Here is a 26426-nt window from a genome sequence, read left to right on the forward strand (position 1 = left end):
GTGTATAATGAATCAAAATGCATTCTGCTGTCATACATGCCTAATTAGAATGAATAAATAAATAAGAAGTCTGGGTATTTGGCTCAATGCTTAAGTGCCCCTGGGTTCAATCCCTGGTACCAAAAACAAAAACAAAAACAAAAAAAAAACAAAAACAAAAACACACACACACACACACACACACAATCTGTGCTTCCTCCCTTACCTCCCCAGCTGTGCAAAACATACCCTCAAAGACAGACCCAAGAGCTCTTAGGATACTTTTATTGACAATTAAGCACACTTGTAGACATATCTGTCAGATATTTCCTAACACATTTCAGAGAAAAATAAAGATTTTTTCTGCAAAGATCTTACTTCCATTCTTGTGCTATATTTTATTACAGTATTCGTGTTCAAATAATATTGTGATTCATGTTCATACTCAGTGCCTATTTTTCCTTTAAGTTATTTTAAGAATCACTATTCTATTCTGGAAAAAAAAAATAACCACAAAGGAGACCATGCTTGACAGCTGAACAGCTCCAGGGGCTGCTACGGTACCTGCAACTCACGGTGGCAAACCCAACACACTACGTGGATTTGGAAGAAGCAATAATGAGAGCATCACAAAGAAAAAGCTAAGACTGATACAAAGTGCCCCATGTGCCACAGGACAGGCGATGCCATCTGGGGTGTCACCCTGAGTTGGCGCAAGGAGCTGCAATTGGCTGGGATTGTCAGTGACATGTGTCCTGATTGTGGTCGGGGCTCAGCATGGCCACAGACCCCCCTGTGGCCTTGAACATGCTGGAGCAGCTGTGCACATGGACGTCATTGCCCTGTCTTGTCCCGGCACAGTACCCGCGAGGGGTGGAGGGCAGAATGCTCCCTGGAGCATGAAAGAAGGTCCTCGGGACGTGACCTCGGAAACCCCTTCTCCTCCCACCAGCAAGGACCACAGAGAGCCACCTAGGAGGAGAGGACTGGTGACCAGTTTAGAATTTCCAGCTCCCCAAACCCAGAAGGGCCTCCCTGTGCCAGAACTCCTTTGCCCTCAGGTACATTCACGGTCTTCCTGAGGAGCTGTCAACAGGCAGCTCTTGTGTTTTCTCACCTCCATTTTGCTGTAGAAAATGTGTCTCATAGTATCTAGAGAAAAAAAATTTTTTTTGATGTGTTGCATTTGCCACCAAAAGAGAAAAGTTGAAAATCTGACCAACACTCAAATTTGATGCAGGTAACCTGAGGAATAAGTGAGTTTATTGTCCTACGCAAAGAACTCTCCTTGCAGGAGCCGGCCGCCCATGCATGGCTCCCTGGGGTAGCAGTGGAGGGAGAGTGGGGATGCATGGGGCCTGCACCCTTCTAATGAAGAGGGTCAGAAATGCTTTCATCTGGACACCTTGGAAAGGCTCTTTCTTTAAAGATTCTACTTAATAACCTGCACTTTTGTTAGCATTCAATATCACTATGAAATGGTTTTTGAAAATGTCTCCTTTATAGCCCTTTATCCATTAAATTTACAGTAATGCCAAATGCACAAGCTAATTTCCAAGCTGCAAAATGAATACTTAAAAATCAAACGATAGATTTTGTAATATTTTCAGATAAGCGATTTCTTTCTAAAGTAGCAAATAATTAAATGGAATGAAAGCACATTAAGTGTTGCTTTCTTCCCTGTAATTTAAACATTCAACATTCAAATTGGCTTTCATAATTTCTCACTTAGTTGACAAACTGATTTGTGCATAGTTGATATTTCATCAGCACAATTTATAAAGATAGAATTCTTAGGGATAAACACATATTTTTTACTACTGCCTGGGGTTTTTTGAGGACTGGATGCTCTCTGAAAAGTTAAATGTTAAATGTTGCTCTGAAAGCCAGGAACTCAGTTCTGAGAGTCCCTCAGTCCACCTTGCAGAGGCCCCCTCAGGCAACAGTCCCCAGGAGCTGTCTCCACCTTGCCAGTGGCTCCTCCACTGTGTTTGTTGAAAGTAGAATGCAGGAAACTAATCTGGAGACTCGCTCCCTGTGCCGAGCCAGCCTGACTTGAATCCATGCAAGAAGAAGGATCTATTCAGAACAGACGGGCTGCACTTTACTCTGGGCATAGTTCTAAGGCCTGGAAGTACCTCTTGCTGGTGTTGGGATTGGCTCTGCTGTTTTTCATGGATGTAGTAAAAGAGACCCAGCAGCTTTCTCTGTCATTTTGCTTTTGTGATTGTGGAGAGACCTTGAAGCCTGTGTTCACATGTGTGAGTGTGTGGATGTGTGTGAGATGTGTTTAGAGAAACGTGAAGTAGAAAATGAAGGCAGGGCGCTGGGTGTTTCCGAGAGGAGGGCGTGGCCAGGGCCCAGTGCCCACGGTGCCCACGGTGCCCACGGCGCCCGCTACACGTCGAACCAGTGGTCGCCCATGCAGGTGCGGTTCCACTCGCAGCCGCAGTTCCAACACCACTCCAGCCGGCACTGGGGCTGCGGACACTTCATGTGCATGCATCCTCCTGTGGGCGACAAAGGACAAGCCATGGTGGGTCTGCAGCAGCCTGGAGAACACACCCCAGACCACAGGCTAGTCTAGGGGTCCCTTCTCAGGGAGGGCGCTCTGACATTGGGACGCTCTTTTTTTTTTTTTTATTAGTTGTTCAAAACATTACAAAGCTCTTGACATATCATATTTCATACATTTGATTCAAACGGATTATGAACTCCCATTTTTACCCCGTAGTTGGGACGCTCTTGAGGAGGCAAAGAAAACGGCACCCCTCCACCCATGGCAAATTTTATTTGTAAATCTGAGCTTATCTGTTCTTCCTGAAATGGGATTTAGAGACAAGTGCTTTGTGTTTCACAGTCAATTCCTCATTTAAATAAATTTAAATATATATTGAATTCAATGTTTTAAATACATTAAATGCACTTAATAATTTAACATATGATAATATGTTATGATTACTTTTGTCATTTCTTTGGAGATACTTAGCTTGTCAAAATTCATAAAACAGGAACTAGAACAGTATACTACTTCTAACAGGGAATACGTCCCTTAATGCCATTCTAAATTTAATTTAGGACGAGAAGGACACAAAGGAGCTAGCGAGGGGTCTGATGACTCATTTACTGCTCAAAAACTCAGAGGATAACTTGGTTGTAGACTTTTCTCAAGGTAAAGTGCTTTTCACCGTTGCTGCTTGGGATTAACCAAGGTCCGTGAGGTTCCGGTTGGTTTTGGAGCGGGGCCTGCCTCCTCTGCCTCTTCTCTGGGTCCTACTCTGGGATGCCTGGCTCCCCCAGGTGTTAAACGCTGTCTCTGTTGGCTCTGGGGAGCAGAAACCAGCTCTGCCTCAGCACTGATTTCCTGGACACGGGAGCCGCGCAGTGTTTCTTCGAGGCATTGAGCACTCCATTCTTCAATTTACCAATTATTTTGTAAGTGTCTCTGTTCTCCCACTAATGGCCACGTAATTGCTTCAGTATTGTCTCATTTTTCCTAGAAAACTAGTTTGAGAACTTCCACTAATTGAAAATATGTATGAATAAATAGACACAGGCATTTACCTTAGGATAACTTGGATACATTTAAAGTCCTCTACTTTCTGCTTCTTTTAGTTTGTTTCAAAGATCATAAAAATTGCATATAAAAATAAATAAAATTTACCGTAGAAAAAATAATCAGATAACTTATTGATGACATTTTTATCTTAATACTTCCCATTTTGGAGAGTGCCATTTCAACACATATTTAATGATTGTCCCTTATGATGTAAATAATCCAATAAAATAGTGTGGTGCTTTAAAACCACTTAGTTTCTCCAAAATATCAAATAGAATATTGAGCGATATATTAAAACTCAGTGAATTAAAGTAATTCTAAATGACAATAAGAATGTTTTCCTATTACATCAAAATTTTAATGCACCAGAATCCTAGCGTAACAAATCACATTTTACCATAGAAACAGAATCACAACGGCAGACAGAGCAGGGCAGGAAGTGGAGGAGGGGCTGGCATTAGTAGCGCTTTCCCTGCTTACTGTAAAGCAGCCAAGGCCTCCTGCGGCTGACCTACACTGTCTAGGTTTGAGAAGGTGCGCTCAGGATGTTCACACAATGACAAAGTGGTCTGATGACACTTCTCAGAACAGCCCCTGTTGGCAGGTGACACATGATCATAAATACCAGCTGGGAGCTGCTGACAGGTGCACACAGATTTGAGATATTGGTATGAAGGGACCACAGCCTCCTCCCAGTGAGTCCTGTCCACTGACTGTCCCCAGTCCCCTGCAGGTGCCGTCCCTGCTCTGGCCAGCGGCTCCTCCTCTGGGTTCTAATGAGTGAACTGAAGCTCCGGAGCCACCTGAAAGCAAATGTACCTGGCAACAGGCAATCACTGGTCAGAGAATGGAGCCAGAGTCCCGTCTGGAGAGACAGAGTAAGCAAGGACATTTCTGGGGCCTACAGGGTATCCCAGGAGCATGTGCCCAGAGTGTAAGTGTCACTCTGTCTACATTTACATGGAAACGGCTCTCCTGTCAGTGTCACTGAAGGAGAGCTGCTTCCTAAGATTCTGCTGAATGTGGGGCAGACCTAGAGGAGACCTCAGGAACGAAGCTTCACCCTTGGCTATGCTGCAGTGATCAACACTAGAGCAACTGGGCTCTCAGTAAGAAGCCAAAGCACACCTCCCTCAGGCAAGTTCTAGTATAAACCCCTGGCACAGACGAGGACAATAAGGCCCAGAAGGCCACACAGTACACAGCAGACCCAGACCCCCAAAGGCCCCTGGGAACCCAGAGTCTGTGTTCTCAGCCTGTGGTACAGCAGGGAGTGGCTGCGTGACGCTTCCCAGGGCTTCATATGGCAGACCAAGCTTTCTCATTCTGAGGCCACAGTTAGAGGACTCTGGGTTCTTCCTAACATAAACGATACTGCAATTAGAGATTTTGCCTAACATGGGCACGCATGTGTGTATGGATATGTGGTATGTAAATGTGTCTATGTACGTGTTATATGGGTGCCTCTGTTTATTTATTTTTTGATGTGTAGTGTATTTTCAGGTGGTGTGTGCACATGCGTATGTGCATGTATGTGGTGTGCATGTATCTGCAGCATGTGTGTACTGTGCATGTATGTGCATATGTGTGGCATGTGTTTTGATGTATGTCTTGTGAATGTCTATGTTGGTGGTATATGTTTTGCATGTGTCTGGCATATGTGTATGTGGCATGCCTGTGTGTTTGCAGGTGTAGTATGTGCATGTTATGTGTAATGTGTGTGCTGTGCATGAGTGCATGTGCATAAATGTGCATGTATGGCATTGCATGCATACATGCATGTGGATGTGTATTTTTGCTATGTATCTGGTGTGCTTAATGTGGTGTATGTGTACATATGTGTATGTATGTGGTGTGTGTTTGGGCATATGTATGGATACATGTGCATGTATATGCATGTATGTGTGTGTTTTGTGGAGTATGTATGCATGTGGTATGCAGGACTATATGTGGTATATATGTGCATGTGTATATGCATGTGGTGTGTGTATGGGCATGTGTATGTATGTATAATCATGTATATGTGTATGTTTGTGCATGTGTGGTGTATGGATGCATGCATATGTGTTCAGTGTATGTATGCAATATGTGTTTGGATGTGGTATATGAGCATGTGCATATGCATTTGGTATGTATAAGCATGTATATGTGTACGTGTGCATGTGACATACATGTGGCATGTGGACACTTGTCTATGTATGTGACACGAGTGTATACATGTGTATGAACATGCCTATGTGTTGTATGTGGTATATATGTATGTGCAGTGTGTGTGTGGTCTATGTAGATTTGTGGCATTTGTATTTCTATATACATGTTCTGTGCATTGTGTGCTGTGTATGTTTGGGGATGTGTACATATATGTGGCATGTGTGTATGTGTGTGATGTGACAGGAGTGTGTTCATATATGTGATGTGTGTACATATGCATGTGTGTATGTGGCTGTGTATGACTGTGCTTTTGGTATATATGTGCATATGGGTATGCATGTGGTGTGTGTGCTGATGTGTATGTGCATACGTAATATGGATATGTATGTCTATTTGTATATGAGTGGTGTATGCATGCATGGATGCATGTAGTGTACATATGCATGTATGTGGTGTTTGTACATATGGGTGTGTGTTGAGTAAGGGTGTATGTGTTTGTGGTGTGTATGTTTTGTGGTACATATACTGTGTATGTATGTGGTATGTATGTAGGTGCATGTGTGTATGTATATTTGAGTATGTATGTGGTGTATGTGAATGTGTGGCATATATGTGTTGTGTGTACATTTGTATGTCTGTGGTGTATGTGTATAAATATGTGTGTATGCATGTGGTGTATATGTGGTGTCTGTGCATGTGTGTATGTATATGTGCTATGTGTATGTGTATGTGGTATGTGCATGTACATAAATGCATGTATCTGTAAGGTGTGTTTCTTCATGTGGTGTATGTGAATGTGCCCCCATGTTCACACATATATACATACAGCACATATATCCCAAGCTTACATAATGTATTGATACACCAAAAGCACATACCACATGCATATACATTACATAAACACAATATATATGCACCACACACATAAAACACATACAGATATACATTCCCACATGTACACACATCACATTTATAATACCATGAACACATCACATACATACCACATACATATATACATGCTTGCAAACACATAATATATACACTACTGATCTATATACACACAGTAGACATGCAAACACATCACAAAGACACATCACATATATACATGCACAACAGTGTACATACATGCATACTCATACACATATTCATGTGTTTGCATGACATGCATGCACATATAAGATACATGCACATATATACCACATGCATACACATACCACAAACATATACACAATGCATATACAGACATAAACACACCACATACACATCACACACACATCATATACCATATACACAAATACACACACACATACATGCACACATACCACCACATACCCCATGTACATATACATATCACAAATACACATTCATACATACACCCACCCACACCATATACACATTTATAGATACACCACATACATGGACATATATGCATATACATATGCACACATACAACCCACACAACACAGGTTCACACAACACATACACATGCACATACCTGCACTGCAGACCATAAGCATATACATGCCTACCACATACATCATACACATGCACAGCACACAGACACACACCCCACATAAAATATACCATATACAGACACTGGAAACACATACACATGCATACACATATTCGCATACACCACAAACACACATGTACAATATCTTGCACATATACACATAACACAAATACACACTCATATATACATACACATACACACATCCCACATGCTTATACACATGGATATGTGGTACCTGCATGCATGTATGTGGTATGTGTGTGTACCTGTGCATATGTATTTTTAGTATAGATTTCCAGAACTAGGGTTATTGGGTCAAAGAACAGAGATACTCTAATTTCTTTACATATGTGTATTGCCAAGTGGTTTCCAGAAAAGTCTGGAATTTACCAACTTTGAGGATTATATTTAAAACAAGACAACAACAAAATGTACACAAAAGTTCTTTAATCCTAGCAAAATGGCCTCAGTATTGAATTCGTTTAAAAAATCCCTGCGCCTCTGAGTGCTGGCCCTGTCCCTCAATAGCCACCACCTTCCCTCCTGTGAAGGCCTCGCCCCTTCTTTCCCTTGCGTTCCCGGTGCCCGTGGGCAGCCTAGGGGAGGTGGGCCGGACCCGCAGGTCCTCCCCGTCCCACGTCCTGCCGACGGGGAATGGTCCAGGCTGGGGCTGAGTTCTGCAGGACTCCGCTGCTGCTCGGCGGTGGGAACCTGGCCGGCGCTGCGCCCGCTCCTGCCGCTGAGCTGGGTGGCATGTGCTTGCTGAGCGACAGCTGGGGCAGGGGGACCGAGTGCCCCGGGGTGTGCCAGCTACCCACCAGGGCGCAGCCGCCGCTCAGAGCGGACGTGGGGAAGCCGCGCCTGGGCTTGGTGTTCGCCTGGGCTCGCGCTGGGGGCGGCCACTGGCAGAAGCGGGGCGCGTCTAGAAGGGACTCCAGGGCGCTGCTGCCAGGGCTCTAAATGGAAGGCGCCACCGCCAGGATGGACGGGGCAGGGACCAGGGGTGCGCGCCTCCCAGAGCCCCGAGGGCGCAGCTGTGCAGCAAGAGCACAGGACATCCTCCCCCGGCCAGCGCACACTCACCGTTTTTTTCCACGGGCACCCCACAGTGAGGGCACGGCTTGGTGGTCCTCTTGATGGTTTCCTTGGAGGCCTCTTCCCAGCGCGCGTGCTCTGCGGCTTTCTCATCCACCCTGTAGGCCTGGTGGGTAGACAAGAGGAAGTCAGACACGGTCTCTGACCGGCATTGGGGTCTCAGCTTCTTGAAATTCTAGTGTGCAAAAAACCTTTAAAGACAGGGGTGCCTAAAGGTGCCAGAAGCTGGGACATCCCCTGGCCTGACCGGGGCTGGCCAACTCTGGACACACGCCAGACACATGTTCTTGGCACCCGGCAACAAGCTGATAACAGGACTACAGTGCACAGCCCTCCCTCTGTCCTCTCATCACTGTGAGGAATGCCACCTCCCTGGGGACTAGCGCCAGGTGTGGTGACCAGTGCTCACATGTGCATCTCAGCAGACACTCTGTCACGGGTGAAACGAGTACACTGGTCTTCATTTCACTTTGAGGGTCAGACGAATCGAATAAATGGCTCAATACCAGTAAGTTGGAGAGTCTGTGGGACTCCACAGTCTTTCCTTGTAAACTTCATTCTACATCTTGTTTTCCTTACTTCTTGCATCTGGGAAATGGGGAACTCCAGCTGTTGTCACAGAGACAGCAACGAGAGCGAGGAGATGACAGAGAAGAAGGTGTCTGGAGTTGTGGACACAGGCTAGAACGCAAGCTGGTTGGAACCAGCTGCCTGGGCTCAAGCCAGGCTCTGCTCAGAGGGTGACTGGTACACGATCCAGAACCAACGGAACCAAATAGAGCCACTGTGGGGAAATGTACCTTAGAAAGCTGAACCTGGGAGAAAGTACACAATATAAAACTCCAGGAAGCTGGAAGGTCCAAAAGTAGGAAACTCACAACAGGAGAAAACTAGCCCCGTTCCCCTGTCACTAGAAAAACTAATACAGTTAGAAACGAGCTCATGAGTTCCACAGAAATGAGATGCAAGGAGAGGGGACTGTGATCTGAAAGATGGGGTGAAGAAATCCCACAGAAATCCCGCAGGCCAGAGAGCCAGGACCTGGAGGATGGGGAAAGGGCATCCAAGGTGAGAAACCCCAACTTCTCTAGAGCTCTAGAAGGAGATGACAAAGAACAGGAGGGACAAATGGCATTTACAGGGACAGTGGCAAAGAAAACAGATCATCTGCAAAGAAGTCACAGTTATTCTGACAGCTGACTTCCTAGCCAAAGGTGTTAGCGGACATGACCTTCAGAGTACTGGCAGCACACTCCCGCTCCCAGGACGCTAGAGAAGTAAAGTTGATCTTCAAGTATGAAGACTTTAAGCCACAAGATAAAGAGTGCTACCCACTAGAAGAACAGATAGGAAAGGTTCAGAAGGAAGACGTGGGCTTCAAGGAACAGCTCTCAGCAAAGAGAGAGTCAGAGTCAATATTAGTTATGTAAAAATGACACTTAATTTGTTGGTTAGAAATCAAGGTGGAGAAGGATAACCTGTGAGAGATCATATAGTAGACTTTTCCACATTAATATGTTTAAATTTCTAGGTTCACTGGTGAAAGAGAAAGATTTTTCTTTCTAAGCAACAAAAATAGAATAAGTGGAAAAGGCAAAAATGAAACATAAAATCCTAAAAGAAGGAAATAAATGATAGTATGGAATTATAGAAAGTAATAGAAGTCATAAAATTAAGTGTCAGAAGTGCCTGCAGGTGTCCCACCAACCACGGTGGCACACACGGCCTCTGGTCTGGAGCGGGGTCCTGCCTGTGTGTGCAAAGTGCCTCTGGTTGTGGCAGAGTTGAGTTGCAGGTCCTTGCAGGATTAATGACCTGTCCCTGGCTGTCTGTCCAGTGGGTGGCATTCTTAGTCTAGAGTGGCCCTAATCCTGCGCCCAGGAGGGAAGGGCTGGAGGACTAGCAGTAGCAGCGTGTCTGTGACCTTAGGAGGGTGCTGTGTGGCAGTGGTTTTATCAGATCACTTGGTTGAGTAAGCACAGCATCCCAAAGGCAGGGCCTGGCGTCTCCTGGCTCAGGGGAAGAAAGCCCAGCCCCAGTGTGGTCACTGGCCCACAAGCAGCAGGATCTGAATCCAGGTCCCAGGTTGCACCCTTCCAGCCCCTCTGCTCCTGCAACCAGGCTGTCTGAGTCAGCTTTGTGTTACTGTGACCAATATAACCGTCAAGAGCAACTTAGAGGAGAAAAAGTTCATTTTGGGCTGTGGTTTCAGAGGTTCATCCATGTTTGGAGAACTCCATTGCTCTGGGCCCGAGGTGAGGCACAACATCAGCCATCATTCTGACCAGAGAAATGTGTCATTTCACATGCTCTGAAGGGACCAAGGCATGGGAGCTGAGGCAGCTGAGGTCCTTGGTGACTGTGGGGAGAGCCCTTCCTGGCCATCGCCTCTGGCTCTCTCCTACCTCCTGGCGCCCCGGAGTGACGACCACCCTCCTGGCCCTGACCCCCGACTCTGCTTGCTGTCACTGCCACCTGGGGGCTCCTACTTCTGCCTGAGCTGCTGAAATGGCGCAGTAAGGACACATGGGGCTCCAGATGCCAAAGCCCGGCCTTCTTTGTCCTTATCATCCCGACTGTCACTGATGCTAACCCCTGGGCCACCTTCCTTTGTGGCAAAGCAGAGTCACCCAGAAGCTTCTCAGGAGTCCCTGCCCCCAACTTCCCCACGTTCCAGTACTTTTTGTGGCTTCTGACCTTCACCCATGGGAGTGAGGGACTCTCACTGCTGCTGGCCTGCCTGACGGGCTCGGTGTGTGCCTGGGGCCTGGCTTAGATCTTTGACCATTTGTTCCTGAGACAAGCATCCTTTGCTTTGCATCCTTTACGGGTGGTTTTAGTGCTAATGTTCCAACCCTTCTGGAATGATCTCAAGTAGTGGCCAGATGCTTGCTGGGAAGGTCATCCAAGGCACTTTTAAATGCTGCAGATTCTTGTGCTCACACCTTGGAAATTTGGATTCAGAAGGTCTGGGGTAGCATCCTTAGGAAGGTCCTTAGGAAGGAAGTGTGTATGTATGTGTGCGTGCGCATGCACATGTGTGTGTGTGTGTGTGCACAGGGGAGGGTGGAATGGGAGAAGTCTCTCTACTGACATATTTTATGGCTGAAAAAGAGCAATTTTCTCTGATATGTATCTGTAGTTTATATGTGAAAATGGGAAAGAGTCAGAAAGGGAGAAAGAGAGTGGAAGAGAGAGTCAAATGGCCTCTGCAAGGCCAAGTGCTGGCCAATAGGTAATCCACCGGCCAAGAGGGGATGATTGTCCTTGCTTTAAGTGGTGATCAGTTTCCAGTGAACTGGAGATGTCTGCGTCATGGGAAGTGGCCGGGGTTTTGGGCCCAGATTCCTTCTCTGCTCACTGCACATGTCCTTGCACAGAAGCTCTGGTCTGTCTCTGCTCACCTGCAGACGTGTGATGAGTGTGTTTCTCTCTCACAAGGGTCATCGTGACCTGGAGCACATGCACCCTGGATACGAGCTGCAGGTCACATCACAAGCTTTGCTACTTTGTCATCATCACCAGCATCTCTGGCTGACAGAGAGGGGCAGATGGACACTATGGGAAACTTGCCTGGATGCCCAGGCCACCTGGACTGGTCTCCATTAAAAATGCAGGCAAAGCAAGGTGTCCTCACAGAGGTTGTAAACACCAAATTCATGCCTGGGAGGCTCTGTTAATGTACACATAAGCTGGAACAGCCTGAGAGAATGTGTATGCGTTATCCTCCCTGCTTTAGGGGACTATTTGTGACCCCTGGTTGGCAAGTAATTGGACAAGTATATTCGAATCCTAAAAGTCAACTTAAATCTATTTTCCAAAAAGGATCAGATTGTCATTAGTCACTGAAAAAATGGTTGGCTTAGTTCAGCACGAATCTTTTCAGGTAAATTTCACTTTCCTCATCAAAATCGAAAGCCCGGTTAATACCCACTTGTCGAACAATTACTGAAACCCTCCAGTGTAGCCTTGCCAGTTGCAAAGTCAAGCAGAGGTCCAGTTGCAGCCTTCTGCTTGGGAGCAGCCCGCCCCCTGCTGGTGACCAAGAAGACAGCACCACCTTCCAAGGGCCTTGAGCTAATCAATAATGCTAGTGAGAGAAAAGGAGGTCCACAAAACTTGTTTTGTTGTCTCATGACATTCTTTTATTGCTATCTGTTCTGGAGGAATGAGTGTGTGTGTTGAACTTATTATTTTTATATATTTTCAAAGAAAAAACTCTACCAGAGTGCTGAGATTTAAGGGAGTGTCTGGCTGAGGAATGAGTGGACATGAGGCTACACTTTCTCCATCAAGTTCCAAACTTCCTGGGCCACACTTAGGATGCAGTGTGGCCATCCTTTCAATGATGATAAGGGTGGTGGTGATTTTTGCTCTCAGTGGAATGCGTACCAACTGCCACAGGTTAGATCTTAAACAGTCCTGCTCCTTGGGGCTCAATGCCTCATAAAGGGGAGGGAAGTATATAATGTAAATAATGTCTGTTGAGCTATCTTGAAATTGATGGGGAAACAGAACAGCATACTTTTAAAGTAGAAAGATTATCGATAGGTACCACTTGCTGGGAAGATTTAAAGTACTTGGTGTCAGTTATTACCATAAGCAGATGAAAGTGGAAAAAATCTACACCTGATCGAGAAAGAAAAGCTAATTTGATAGATCTCCAGTTCTCTTAGGGTGTCAGTGACTAAAGTGACCAATAGAGACAAGAGTTAGAATGCAGAAGCTTCACCAGCAGGCCACCAGGGGGTCAGGGCAGTGGGGTGAGAAGGGCATACTGTTATTTTTGTTACAGCTGGCACAGAAGCTCTTTAACCTGTCAAACATTTTTTTGGGGGTCCTTAAGATGGCCAGGCGCTGTCCTAGACACTAGGGACATTGGTGAAGAGGAGAAATGAGGAATAAATAATGAAATCCCTGCCCGTGGGCTTCCATGTGGGAACAGTGACTTTCAGCTCACACAGTGGCTTTCAGGCCCTGAGGCAGGTACCACACATGAGTTATTTCATTAAGTCCCCCCAACTTCACAGTGTCCTGTGTCATGGGGACGACATTCACGTAAGGATGACCAGCCAGGGCTCTGCAGAGAAACAACCACATAAGAAAGATCTGCGGGCTCACTCTAAGGCCTGGTGAGGGCGGACAAGCCCCGGTCCCCCGCCGGCTGTTGGCCTCCAGGCGCATCCTGCTTGGTCTCAGACCCCCGGCCCACGTGAGGCTGAGCAGCTGGTTCTCGCAGCAAGAAAGGAAGCGTGAGCCCCGAGACCGCGCGCTTGGCACCTGCGATTGACCCAGGGGCATCGGCCAGGGGGCCTCGGTGGAGCCCACCAGCCCCTTCCACACTAAGGCCACAGCGTTGACGTGCAAGGACATAGGCTGCCCACGAGACCTCTCCTTAGCCCACGATGCAGGCTTATGGCCACCAGGGCGGCCTTTCCAAACCTGCTGTTCTCAGAAACGCCCTCTGGGGACGTGCCCTGTGGTCTCAGCCCCGGCTGCGGTCCTGATGGGGCTTCCCTCGAGGCTCACGCTTCCCTCCCCTCCCCAGGTCATCTCATTTTTGTTTTGCAGAATCTTGTGTTTAACAGGGTCCTACGTGTCACTGAGGTGTGGCCTGCTGTTTTGATGCCAGCGCCACTGCGCAATAACCAACCAAGGGCGGCTCAGCTCTGCGGCGTGCGAATGTCGCTTTGCCTTAGGGATCCAGCGCCCTCTGGCGGCCAGCGGCGCTGCGCAGCCCTCCCTCGCCTGCTCCTGCAGAGAACCCCAACGGGAGGGACCGGAGGACTGGGTGCGTGTGCATGTACGGTGTGTGTGCGGTGTGGGGTGTGTGTGCGGTGTGGGGGGTGGGCGCGGTGTGTGAACTGTGCAGAGGCCTGTGTGTGGTGCGAGTGTTGTTTCTGTGCTGTGTACGGTGGGTCTGTGGTAGTATGCAGTGTGGGGGGCGAATGCAGGTAGCATGTGGGGTACAGAGTGTGCGTGCCCTGCGGTGTGGTGTGGTGTGTGTACGTGTGTGAGTGACAGCGGCTCTGCGAACACATTTCCTCATTACCCAGTGGTTCTGCGGCTTGCCGATGGTCCCTGGCGCACAGGGCACACACTGGGAACCTCAGGCCAGGGACTGCCCTGGAAGCCTTGGTGGATCAGGTGCCAGGATCCTAAGACCCGCTGGCATCTGAAGCTCTTGGGACACTCCTGGGGAGGTGGGGGCTTTGGGAAGGAGCTGTGGTCTGCTGGGGCCCAGGCGGGAGAGCTCAGGACTTGTGGTGTGACATGGGCTCCTCCCAGACTGGAGGAGCCCCCTGCTGGTGGGCTGTAGCAGGGCGGGTGATGCTCATTGTGGAGTGACAGGCTCAGAAGAGAAGTGTCTCAAGACAGGGAGGGTCCCAAAGAAAAGAGACCTGATCTGTGGTAGGGTCTGTCAGAGGGGCAGGATGTCCTGGGGGGTATGTCCTAGGGGGTATGCACCGGGTGTCAGTGCTGCAGTGTGATGGGGTCACCCTTGACCAGGACTCAGGCTGAAGTATGGCTTGGACCCTGCAGTGTAGGGAGGTGGAGCTTTCCAGAGGCCAGACTGGATTAGTTCTCATACCAGCATGTTGTCACCAAACAGGATGGCTTCTCTGTCCCCTCCCTCCTCTCCACATGCCCACCTGGAGTGGTTGCTTTCCTCCTGAGAAAACCACCGTGAGGCCCCCATGAGAAGCTGAGCCCGTGATCTACATGTTTGACTTCCAGAACGGGAAGCCGTGCTTTCCTGTATCAATCACCACCTCCTCTGTCCTGTAGGCAGTAGACAACAGACCAGGAGAGCGTCTGTGCGGTGCGCACGTCTCATTTGTCTTTCAATCTCATCTTTCCTTTTTTCTGTAGTGCTTGACATTTTTAGCATTCAGCCATGAAAAACTCGAACCCCAAAGTTTTATATTTTGTAGTATTTTATGACTTATAAAATGCCTCACATTCATTCTCATTTCATTATTTATGGTTCAGAAGATCTTACGGGCCCCGTGTGGCAGGGGGGAGAGGGCTGAACGTGGTTGAGTGACTTGCCTAGAAGTGCAGAAGATCAAGCTGATTTGTGTGACGACCAGCCCAGGGCCATTTCTGTCCCCCTAGAGCAAGCCTTTTTTCACAGGCTAAGTGCTTTGGAAACGCACTATGGAGAGGCTGGTGCTGTCCTTGGCATTTATTTAGCTGTCCGAGATGGACTGCAGGCTGGGAGGCTGCGCCGGCCTTAATGGAGATCTATCACAGCCCTCCTGTCCCGCGTGCACATCCATTTAGGCTGTGCGTCCAGAGTCAAGGATTCTGCACCAAGTGACATCAATAAAACTGTTTTACTTAAACCAACAAGTGATTCAAGAAGCACACTCCCAAATAACGAGGGAGGTAGATCTCCAGGAATAGTAAATCTCACTGGTCCCCAGTTCAAGGACTCTGCTCCTATAACTGCAGGAAGTGGCTGGGAGGTACGTGAGGAGAGGCACAGGGGCAAAACATCCAGAAGAATCAAGGCTGTCTGGAGTGGTTGCTGCTTCACTCCCATCTGGGGAGGCTCTTAGCTGAGCCTCTGGTGGCAAAGCACCAGAGCTCCTGGGTAGGGATGGGGGGTAAGTGACAGTCATTTGGAGAGGAGAATCCCGTCTTCACTGTTGGCTCCAGGCCAGCTGTCCCCTCTCGGGGCTCTGTACATCCATTCCTCTGCCCACTGAGCTCCTCTGTGGAGGCCAAGGTGAACTCTCGCTCCCTGGACACTCTTATATTCCCAGGGAATGGCACCACTTGCCACCCACTCAGAAATCCAAGCATCGACACTAACTGGCCACTTCACATCCTGTCTTCTGATTGGCCGCCAGGCTCTGTGGCTGCTCTGTGGCTTTGGCGTCAAGCTTACCCCTCCTGGGCCTCGCCAGTCCAGCTGTGCGACATCACATGCAGCTGCTGCAAGCCAGGCAGAGAATCCCCACAGAGGACTCCAGTGTTCAGTCACTAAGAGTTTTGTGCATTTGAAAGAGAGCCCCCGGAGTGCCACTATGCCTGGCAGAGATGGTGCTTCTGAGCCACATCCTCCTAAGGTGGACCCAGGGTTTCCAGGGACAGGCACAAGGCGGGCCACATGGAATGAGGCAGCTGTGCCAACAGGTGACACAGACTCCCAGGCTCCCACCACTGTGGCACTGTGGCCTCTTACAACCGGGGCCCCGTGGTGGTGGTGGCAGGACGGGGGGAATTGTTTGGGGGCAGATGAAGGATCCTCGCGTGGTTCACAGGCGAACTGCTCAGCCTGTGGGTGTGAGCCACAGATGGGCTGCTGCTCTGCGGGGACCTCCTCCTGGTGTGGGCAGAGCAGAGAGCAGAGCTCCCAGTGGGCAGCGCTGGAAGTGCACCCGCTGGGGTGAGTGATGGTGTCTCTTCAGGGTCAGGTGTGGAAATCCACTCACCGTGGTGACCATGTTAGGAGCTGGGCTGCTGGGAGGTGAGGAGGTCAGGAGGGTGGAGCACTCACGAATGTGATTAGTGTCCTTCTACAAGGGACCCCAGAGAGCAGCCCGCCTCTTCCACCATGTGAGGGTGCAGCGAGAAACTGAGTCCTCACCAGACCAAGCTGCTGCCACGGCTCTTCCACTGCTCGGCCTCCAGAACTGTGAAATAGATTCCTGTTGTTTCAAGCTACTCCGTCCGCGGTGCTCTGTTTCAGGGCTCCGGATGCGAGCAGTCGGCAGCTGACTACATGCTCAGTGTGAAAAGAAAAGGGCTGAGCCAAGAATAGATACAGACTCACAAGCAGGGCAAACATCTTGGTGACTAGTAAGATGACTGAGGGCCGGTAAGGCCAGGGCTCTGCAGAGCAGGCAGGCAGACCCGCCAGGGAGAGGGCTGGAAGCAGGAGCATCCAGGCACTCACGTCAATGCCCTCAGCACGCATTGAGAAGCACCCTTAAACAACTAGGCGGGCAGAAGACTCGGCTCCGTGACCTGGCCCACCTCATTACTGGCCACAAGGCCCTGCTTCCAGAGCGGAGCAGCACAGGTGGCAAGACGTGAGCCCTGCGGGTGGACCCTGCGGTCTGCATTTCCTCACTAAGGCTGGGTTACCACTGTCCCTGCCCCTGTCCAAGCTGCTGTCAGCCGAGGCAGCACTGAGTTGCTAGTGTGGCCCTCTGAGGTCGTGTTGGTCACAGAGACGCCCTGGAAGGGGGAGGAGTCCATCCTGACGGGAACCAGCCCTCTTCTGGGCATGGGTTGGCCTTTCCTGACGGCAGAGCTTCAGGCGGCTCTACCTCCGATGCTGGCAGGACCCTGCATGGCCCTGCACGGGACCAGTAGCAAAGGAGCTGTCCCAGTGGGGACATGACCACTCTGTCCTTTCGTGTGTCACACTTCCCAGAAGCTGTGGACTGTGAGAGGGATGGGCCAGCTTCCACCTGCAGCTGGAGCTCCTCACTGTGTGGCGGGGCGCTGGCCCCTATGACGAAGTGTAGGCCCTATACCCAGAGCCACCACACGGCTCCACACTCCCAACCAGCAGAATCTAACCGTTCAGGAACCAAGGGGTGAAGGAGGAACGGCCCCACCTGGGAATCTCTGCTCCCCTGTGCAACATGCCCTGCAGATACAGGGGCCTGGCTTGCACGTCTACAGAGAACCCACGGAGAGTTCTGGTAAGCTCATCAGGGCGGTCCTCTGGTCACCTCGAGTTCCAGTCTCTAAGTGACTCACAGGTGAAGCAAAGGGACAGGCCCTCATGGGGGGTGGGTATGAGAATGGGCAGGGTACACTGGGCACCCGGCAGGTGCACTGTGGCTTCTCTGGTACTCCTCGGCTGATTTTGACAATGCTTAGTCAGGTTCAGTGGTCATGGCTTTAGAATGGCATACCACCAGGAATGGGGACCACTAGGGTGACCACCAGGTAAGCCACTAGAGGTGCTCATCTGAGAGAGGGTCTAGAGTGGTCGTATCAGGGGGACTACCGAAGTTGGCTGCAACCCAGAGACCCCCGCAGCAGTGTGAGCTTCTGCTCACTTTTCCAACCTCTATTTGCAAGTCTCCCTAGTCTCTTCCCTGCTTAAGAGGCAGAGGTCTGGGCAGCATCAGGGTGGACTGTAGTGGACACTGAGACTGACCAGCTCCCTGCTCCAGGACTCAGGCAGTTGCTTCCTCAGCCTCCGGCTTCGTTGGCAGCTCACAACTCCCCACCAGGTCCCTGACGGGGAACTGCCCTCAGCCTAAGGAAGGTGCTTCAGCCCTGGGCGTGGAGCAGAGGGGAGGACAGCTCATGCCCACGGGTGCCATCCTGCCCTCCTTCCTGATGCAGAATGGCTCCGAGGGACTGTCCCAGCTCCAGCGCTCCTGTGGGCTTGGCTGCTGCAACCCATGGCAGTTCCCCTTCTCTCTGCCCAGCCTCGCTTCCTTCCCGCTGCAGAGTGCGCCTCCCCAGGCACCCCAGTAACAACCGTCCACAACCAGGTCTCAAGAGCTCAGAGTTTCTTCCTGGAAAACACGACCTGGGATTCTTATTATCACTGGTGACCTTTGGAAACACCAATCTGATGAGTTGACCTCGTGGAGTCCATGGGTGATTTCTCACTGCCCTGGACTTCAACCTCTGCAACGTGACCTGTCAGCCTCTGCTGGCCTCTGCTGGCCTCTGCTGGCCTCCTCTGCTGGCCTCTGCTTACTTTTCCAGATCAGGCTGTTGCCACTGTCGTTTCAGGCCATGATTAAGTGAGCTGCTTTCCTGTCCGTGGACACGCCGCGCTCTCATCTGGAGAACTCTGCACACCTCCTTTCTTTCCCTAGAGCACCCCAAAGTCCCCTCCGAGCTTGGACAGCTGATCCTTAAAAGTCTCAATTTTCACCTCTTTCAGGGAAAGGTTTGTTAAGGTTTGGATGTGGGGAGTCCTCAAAGCTCACGAGTGAGACAACCATGAAGTTTACAGGAGGAACTGCTGGATCGTGAGAGCTCTACTCCAATCACTGGATTCATCCCTGATGAGGTTAGCTGAGTTGAAGGCAGGTGGGGTGCGGCTGGAGGAGGGGTCCCTGGGGGCAGGACTTGGGTGTGTACTTTGTATCTGGAGAGTGGAGACCTCTCTCTCTCTTCCTGATCATCATGTGAGCTGCTTCCCTCTGCCACCCTCTCCTGCCATGATGTTCAGCCTCACCTGGACCCTGAGGAATGGAGCCTGCTGTCTGTGGACTGAGACCTCTGAAACCATGAGCCCTTAAATAAACTTTTTCTCCTATAATTGTTCTGGTCAGATTTTTCAGTCACAGCAGCAAACATTGGATGTATAGAAGACTGATGTCATTTCTATTCATCCACAGCCTCCTATCCTTCCTCTCTTGTTCCTCTCAGAGTACAGCAATTAATAATCTGTTCAGTTGCTTCTTCTGCGGCACTAGATTGTGAACGTCGTGAGGTCAGGGGCCAGATCTGTCTTCCTGAATGCTCAAGACACTGCAGGTGATGCGTGTACAGGATAGATACCTTATGAATACTTAGGGAACATCCCTATTACTCCTTTTTTCCCCCATTGGTTAGAAGAAATAAGAGTTAGCTGAGATACAGTTGGAACGTGTATAATGTGGGGAGTGTGACGCACGCAAAGTGAACCCAGATTCCAGGCCTCCGTGTCCCTACAGTTGGGAGCTTGTCTCCTCCCAAATTTGGGAATTAATTGCTCATAAAAGTAATAAGAGGGGGTTCTTTAAGAGAGGAGGAGGCCATGAGGGTCCACCTTCATCACCTTCATGGGTAGGTTTTGTGCCTTTTTTTTTTTTTTTTTTGGTACCAGCAATTGAACCAGGGGAGCTTAAACACTGAGCCACATCCCCAGCTTTTTAATATTAAAATTTTTTTTGTAGTTGTAGATGGACAGAATGCCTTTATTTTATTTGTTCATTTTTATGTGGTGCTGAGAATTGAACCCAGGGCCTCACACATGCTAGGCAAGCACTCTGCCACTGAGCTACAGCCCTAGCCCCCTGTTTAATATTTTATTAGAATCAGGGTCTCGCTGAGTTGCTTAGGGCCTTGCTAAGTTGCTGAGGCTGGCTTTGAACTCGCGATCCTCCTGCCTCCGCCTCCTGAGCCACTGGGATTACATGTGTGTGTTACTGTGTCCAGTGGATTGGGGCCATTTTAAAGGACTGTGTTTGGCTCCCTCTGGCCCTTCCGCCTTCCACCATGGGATGATGTGGCAAAAAGGTTGTCACCAGACGCCAGCCCCTTGCTTTTAGCTTCCCAGCCTCCAGGACTGTGAGCCAGTGAATTTGATTTATTACTTATTATTTGACTTGTCACAGGATGGAAAGCTGGCTAACACAGGCCCGCCTTTCTGTGTGGCACACACTGGCTGCTGCTTCCTTTGACAAGCTGCGTACTCCAAGGTTTGCAGCCTCTACTGTGGGCCTGTGTATGACTGTGCCCAGGCGAAGGTTCTGATCTGTTTTTGTTATTGCAGTTTTATTAGGAAAGACAGCACAAAAGTGGACTATATCCTTGTCTCCTTGTCAAAATGCTGCGAGTCCCTGATTTGAATCAAGCCTATTTTGTTCCTGTAAGGGTCTGGTCTCTGCCGGCATTGGAGTTTTCCTTCCAGTCCCTCTGGAAGGAGGGCCCGGGAGGAAGACTTGACAGGCCATGTTGCTGCTTCATGGAGCTGACGTGCTCCATGGTCCCACCTGCTGCAGCTCCCACACCCCTGGGCACCATGATCACCTGGCGTTCATCAGCTCTGTTGCCCCATGGGCCTCTCTCCCTCCCTAGCCCTGGCCCATAATCATAGTTTACCACACAAAGTTGTGGCGAGGCTAAAAACAAGAGGGCGCATTTGGAAGAGCCTTGTGAACACGTCCTCTGCAAGTGTACACAGTTCCTGTCATCCCAGGCAAGATGGTGGCTTAATCTCCCACTTCAGGGGGTCGGTGGAGGGAACCGCGTTATTTTTCAAATGGTTACTGAGACGGAACCCAGTCTGGAAGCAACTGTCCATCTTTTTAGAGGTGGTTTTTCCACCTCCTGGGGAAGAGAAAGGTGTGAGGATGAAGGAGGGAGTTATCATTCATCCAATCAGTGAGTACCGACTATGTGCCAGGCCCTGGGGGATACAGAGAAGCAGGTGCAAATTCTGCACTAGCAAAACTCGGCCTTCAGGGGAGGGAGAGGAACACGCTTCAGTTGTCTCAAGGCTTAGAGGAGGCAGTGGGGTGGGCAGATGGCCTCACAGAGGAGGAGACATCTGATCCGGGTCTTGAGGGTTAAGTAGGAGCACAGTGGGCAGGGATGGGCACATTCCTCTTAGACACAGGAGGATTATTAACTAGAGAGAGCAGTCGCTATTCCCAAACCACTTGATCAGGGATAACCACTGAAATTGATTTCCTTTTGTGGCTTTAGATAGCATCATTAAAACTCAAGATGTCTCAGTTTGCCCTTCCGCTAAATAGGGAGAGTAGTAACATCAACGACTTAGAACCACTGGGAGGGTGCGTTGATCTATGGGGTTTGCAAGAGCAAGTGGTTAGTTATTAGAAAGCCTCTGGGGAACATGGGAGGGAACAGAACAGGGGAGGAGAACAAGCCAGCGAGAGCCAGAAGAGGTGCACAGGACCGGATTCTCATTAGCTTGAGATGGATTGATCTTCTGTCACTGATTTCCCAAACTCTCAGCAGTTTCAACTTAAAGCTTGTTCAATATTTTAAAACCAATTTAAAACCAATCTTTGAGTTTGCTTTTTTTTTGAAAAAAAAATTATTGCATTAATCAAAAAATGCATTAAGTTTTGAGTCAAGCTGCCCCACCCATGGGAAAAGCTGATTGGACCCCGGGGGAAATGACTTGCCAGGCTGGAGAGGGTAATAGCAAAGAACAGAAACCAGTCACTTCTAGAGGGAAGAGCAGTGGAGAGCAGCCATGAGTGGCTAAGAGGAAAAAAGTTGCAGGTGAACTGAATGGGAAAGAAGATGTGGAGAGGACCAAGGAGGGTAGTTTGTTGTATTAGCAAAACTCAGACATCCAGGAGCATCTAACACCTGCATTTTAAGGGGCCGGGTGAACTTTGGATGGTCAGAGGTGCCTAGCATGGTCCTTTCAGTGGAAGTTCAGAGGCCATCCTCCATGAGATCTCTGCAGATTGAGAGAAATGTAGGGGACAGAAAGTAAGGGGCTCCCTTAAAACCCAGACCCTCATTCTACTACCAAGTGGACCTGGCCTTAGTGTTGGTGCTGTAGCTTGTTGGGTTCAGCAACCAGGGCTGAAATAAGGAGGCTTTGGAGCCCTGGCAAACTGGTTCACAGAGAATGATCTGGTTATTCTGATTCTTTTCCCTCCACTGCCCTGACCTGCAGGGCTGACTCTCATGAGCTGTGTCCCCAGGGTCCCTGGGGCTGGTGTCCCACTGGATCTGGCCACTGGGAGACAACAGTAAGAGCACAGAAGGTGGAAGAGAGAAGTCGAGATGTCCACCCACATTCTTGGCCTGCTTGGAGCCCATTTCTGGCAAAGCTGGACCCTCTGTGGTCACTCCTCCTGTCACGAGGCCCCGTTCTCTGCAGCTCCCACTTTGGGGTTCACAGAGCCCCGTTTCCTCCCCTGGCACCTCTGGCCTCGTGGGGTCCCGCTCCCACTGGGCTAGACTCCAGTGTTTTGGTTCTTGTGATCCTACCCCACTGCCGTAGGTCATCCCTCCATTAAGACCCCCTCCATGTGCCCGTCTGAGTCCGGGTCACTTCCCTGTGGAGCCCTAATTGATTCAGAGACTTGGGGAAATGGCAGCAAACGCAGCTCTGTGCAGTGGGTGTGGACCCACTGGATACTGTAGACCTTCTGCTTTAGGTCTGTTGGTTGTTGGTTTGTTTGTGGGAGGACAGGAGGCTGGCTCTGTCACCAGGGGCTAGAAGTAGGAGGGGGCTCGTCATTGGGAGGTCTAGGGGCAGGGCCACCTCGCCCTGGTCTGGATTGGGAACTGCTCTCATATGGATTGCTTGTGCACCCTGTGGTGTTTGATGAAGTGACAGAAGTGCTATGAGAGCGGGGACTTCATCTTGCTCTTTACTTCCAGGGATCAGAACAATGCCTAACATATCAGAGGTGTTTTAATACACATTTGTCAAGTGGAATGATGCCTCTTTCATTATAGATGCTACCACCCCTCAACAAACATCTCTTAAACGTGTATGCACCAGATTCTCTCTTGGCTTGGGGACTAGGGATGGATGGAAGAGGCTGGTGGAAGAGGTCCCTGCCCAAAACCTTTGCCCATGCAGTGTCCACTTCTGGAACGGTCCATCATTCCTAGTCTGCATCCTCTTGATGAGCTCTGAGCCATCTTCCACGACTCCCGGGAAGTGTTATACAGAGGTAGATATTTGCTGTGCTCTGGTTTGGCATATTGCTGTGATTATTCGTTTCCCTGTGCGGCTCCCCCATGGCTTCCCTTCAAGCCTCTGAAGGGGAACGTACTGCACTGCATTTTGCAGGAGAGTCCGACTAGCAGGCTGTGGAATGTGTGCTGATGGACACATCGTGGACACAGCTCCTTCACCAGGGCCATCTGTGCCCAGGTCATCTTCCACTTTCTTTCCCCCATTTTTCTAAGTTGAATGTTAAGGTTTTCATACATGAAAAAGAAAACAAACTTCAACATCCAGGATGGCTGGATCCTCATGAATGAAGAATGAATAGGACTACAGGGACAGTCAGGTGCCTGGACAGGGTCAGGGTAAGGAACACACTCCTCATCTTACTGTTCTGTTTTCAAAGAAATGATACCAGCGTGCCACTTCTTGGAAGCATTGTCTCTGTGGTCCGAAGAGCACATGGTGTTAACTGCTAGGCTAATCCCATTTCCCAGAACCACAGGCTTTTCTTCCTGGCTGCAGTGACCCCAGGCAGAGGGTCTCAATACCACTATCATTCCTGCAGCAAGCACAAGAGAGCTTGCATGTGAATTTCCTTGAGCTAAAATAAATCAAGGAGCATTTACCCCTTTACTATGGAAATGACGGCTTTTTTCCAAATTCCTTAAACGCTCCTGGTCACCAATTTAGAAGCTGATGAGAAGGCCCAATTCACTAATTACATTTACTTAGTTATGGTAATTTTGGATAAACACCTCCGCAGAATACCTTATAGGAATAGCTTCTTTATGCTCTGGATTCAGATCACTTAGGTCTTTAATATTCTTTACTATAAAATGAAAATGTCATAGAATTTGTATGTCTGTTTACTAGGATCCTATCAAGGAAATGACTAGAGGGTTTATCTGCATGGAGTTAGTGTTTAGACCCTTGTTAACATCTATATTAAGAGAAAAATAATGAGTAAATTCATCAACTGTGCTGAGCTCTTTACTTCTTTCCCCTAAGATTTGGTTGATCATAATTAATAAGTTAGACACATTTGCATTTCCCTGAGCCTGGTAAAGCACACTGGAAAGTAAGTCTGAGGAAACACGATGTTTACTTAATCAGGACGGGAACGTACTTTAGCATAGTTCATGATATTGCTACAAATGCCATCCTTCCACATTCCGGTATCCCTGTACACATAGTCCCTAACTTTCGATGGTTTTGATTTTTCTACCTTATGCAGTAGAAACTGGGTTTGGAATTGTGAATTTTGATCTTTTCCTGGCTAGTGATATGTGGTGCCGCCCCCCCCTCTGGAGATGCTGGACAGCAGTAGTAAGCTACGGCTCCCTGTAGGTCCCCAGATCACCCGTGTCCCAGACGACAGTGTGCACAGTAATATTTGGAAGGTGAGATGCGTTCAGGGCATTTTTGAATCTACACTATTATCAACTTAGAATGTTTATCAGATTCTATCCTCATCACAAGGGGAGGACCATCTGTACATGTCACTCAGAGTTTTCACCAAAAATTTTCAATGAGTCAGGTATGGTGGCGCACGCCTGTGGGGGCGGTCACACTGAATGACTAGCATTTTCCTTCCTGTGATTGGTAGAGGCTCTGTCGGTCACTTTCGAGTGGTCTGGTCACCTTTGTAGTGGCCCTAGACACTGTCCCACCCATGAAGTAGCAGAATGTGTCTTCATGCGTAGGCTTGGCCTCCCACAGCCCCAGGGGTGGAATCACCTGTCCTTGTAACCCTGCCCCTCTTGTCTTTTTTTGGATGGAACTTTCTAAAGATTGAGGGTCCCCCCAATAAAAGTTCACTTCTGAATGTGTTAGCTCCCTCTTGTTAGCCTCTAGTGACATTCCTCGCTCTCCTATTTGGGGAGCTTGAGGCCGAGAGCGGAGGAGCCATCCTGGAGCTTGATTTAAAGGTAAATTGTGTGTCTGTGTTTTATTTTGTAAAGGTAAAATTTCTAAGCTGATTCTAAGCTGCAAAAGTCTGAGTTAAAGTGTAAAATTGGGGGTTCATAACCCACTTCAATCTAATGTATGAAATATGATATGTCAAGAGCTTTGTAATGTTGTGAACAACCAATAAAAAAAAAAGAACATCATTCAGAAAAAAAAAATAAAGATGTTGCTCCACTGTCAAAAAAAAAAAAAAGTGTAAAAGACTAGGGCATTGTAAAGCTTCTAGATTACAAGGCCTGGGCTAAAAGGTAAAAGTCTATTGTTACAATTCCTCTGCTATCCCCGGAACCTGTAATCTCTGTAAGTTGTTAGGACAATTCGGGAACTGCCCAGTAAATATCTCCATTGATTCCCTGGTTGTTTAATAGCTAAGGGCTCCAGGTAGCATGGCACGTAAGCATCTAGGCCCCAGAACCAATCAGTTTAAATGTGTACCCTGCTTAGGAGTGACCAATCACCCCCGCCCGACCTGTTCCCGCCAATGAATGGACTAATCATGTCTCAGAGTTGTTGTTCAATTTCCCCGCGCCTCATGATGATTTGTTCTGATGTATGCAAAGCCCACCGCCCCCTCCAGAAAGTGTACTTAAGCTCTGCTTGACCTCTGCTCTGGGCTCTGGGCTGCTCTCCCTTCCTGAGTGAGCACAGAGCCCCAGCGCGCTGGAACGGATCCCTAATAAATCCCCCTTGCCATTGCATGGAGCCAGTCTCTTGTGTGGTCTCTTTCTCCGACGCTCCGCTGGACCCTTACAATTTGATATCCTAATAAATTCACTAGAGGGACCTTTAGT

At 48.9% G+C, this 26426-nt stretch overlaps 1 protein-coding gene across 3 annotated transcripts in view; it reads right to left on the reverse strand.

Annotated features, from left to right (window-relative positions):
• PRKN (parkin RBR E3 ubiquitin protein ligase) overlaps window positions 1-26426 on the reverse strand; it is a 1414869-nt gene that overhangs the window by 107679 nt on the left and 1280764 nt on the right. For 2 of the 3 annotated variants that reach the window (XM_081293731.1, XM_081293729.1), the window contains 2 exons: window positions 8286-8403; window positions 250-2489 (listed from right to left, as the gene is read on the reverse strand). In XM_081293731.1, the coding sequence (XP_081149857.1) occupies window positions 2377-2489; window positions 8286-8403 (231 nt within the window). In that variant the 3' untranslated portion in view covers window positions 250-2376. Of the gene's footprint in view, window positions 1-249; window positions 2490-8285; window positions 8404-26426 lie in introns of those variants that run through there. The other variant, XM_081293730.1, reaches the window with a different exon arrangement.

The sequence above is a fragment of the Spermophilus citellus genome, assembly GCF_964194105.1.
Source record: "Spermophilus citellus genome assembly, chromosome: 5".
Lineage (NCBI taxonomy): Eukaryota > Metazoa > Chordata > Mammalia > Rodentia > Sciuridae > Spermophilus > Spermophilus citellus.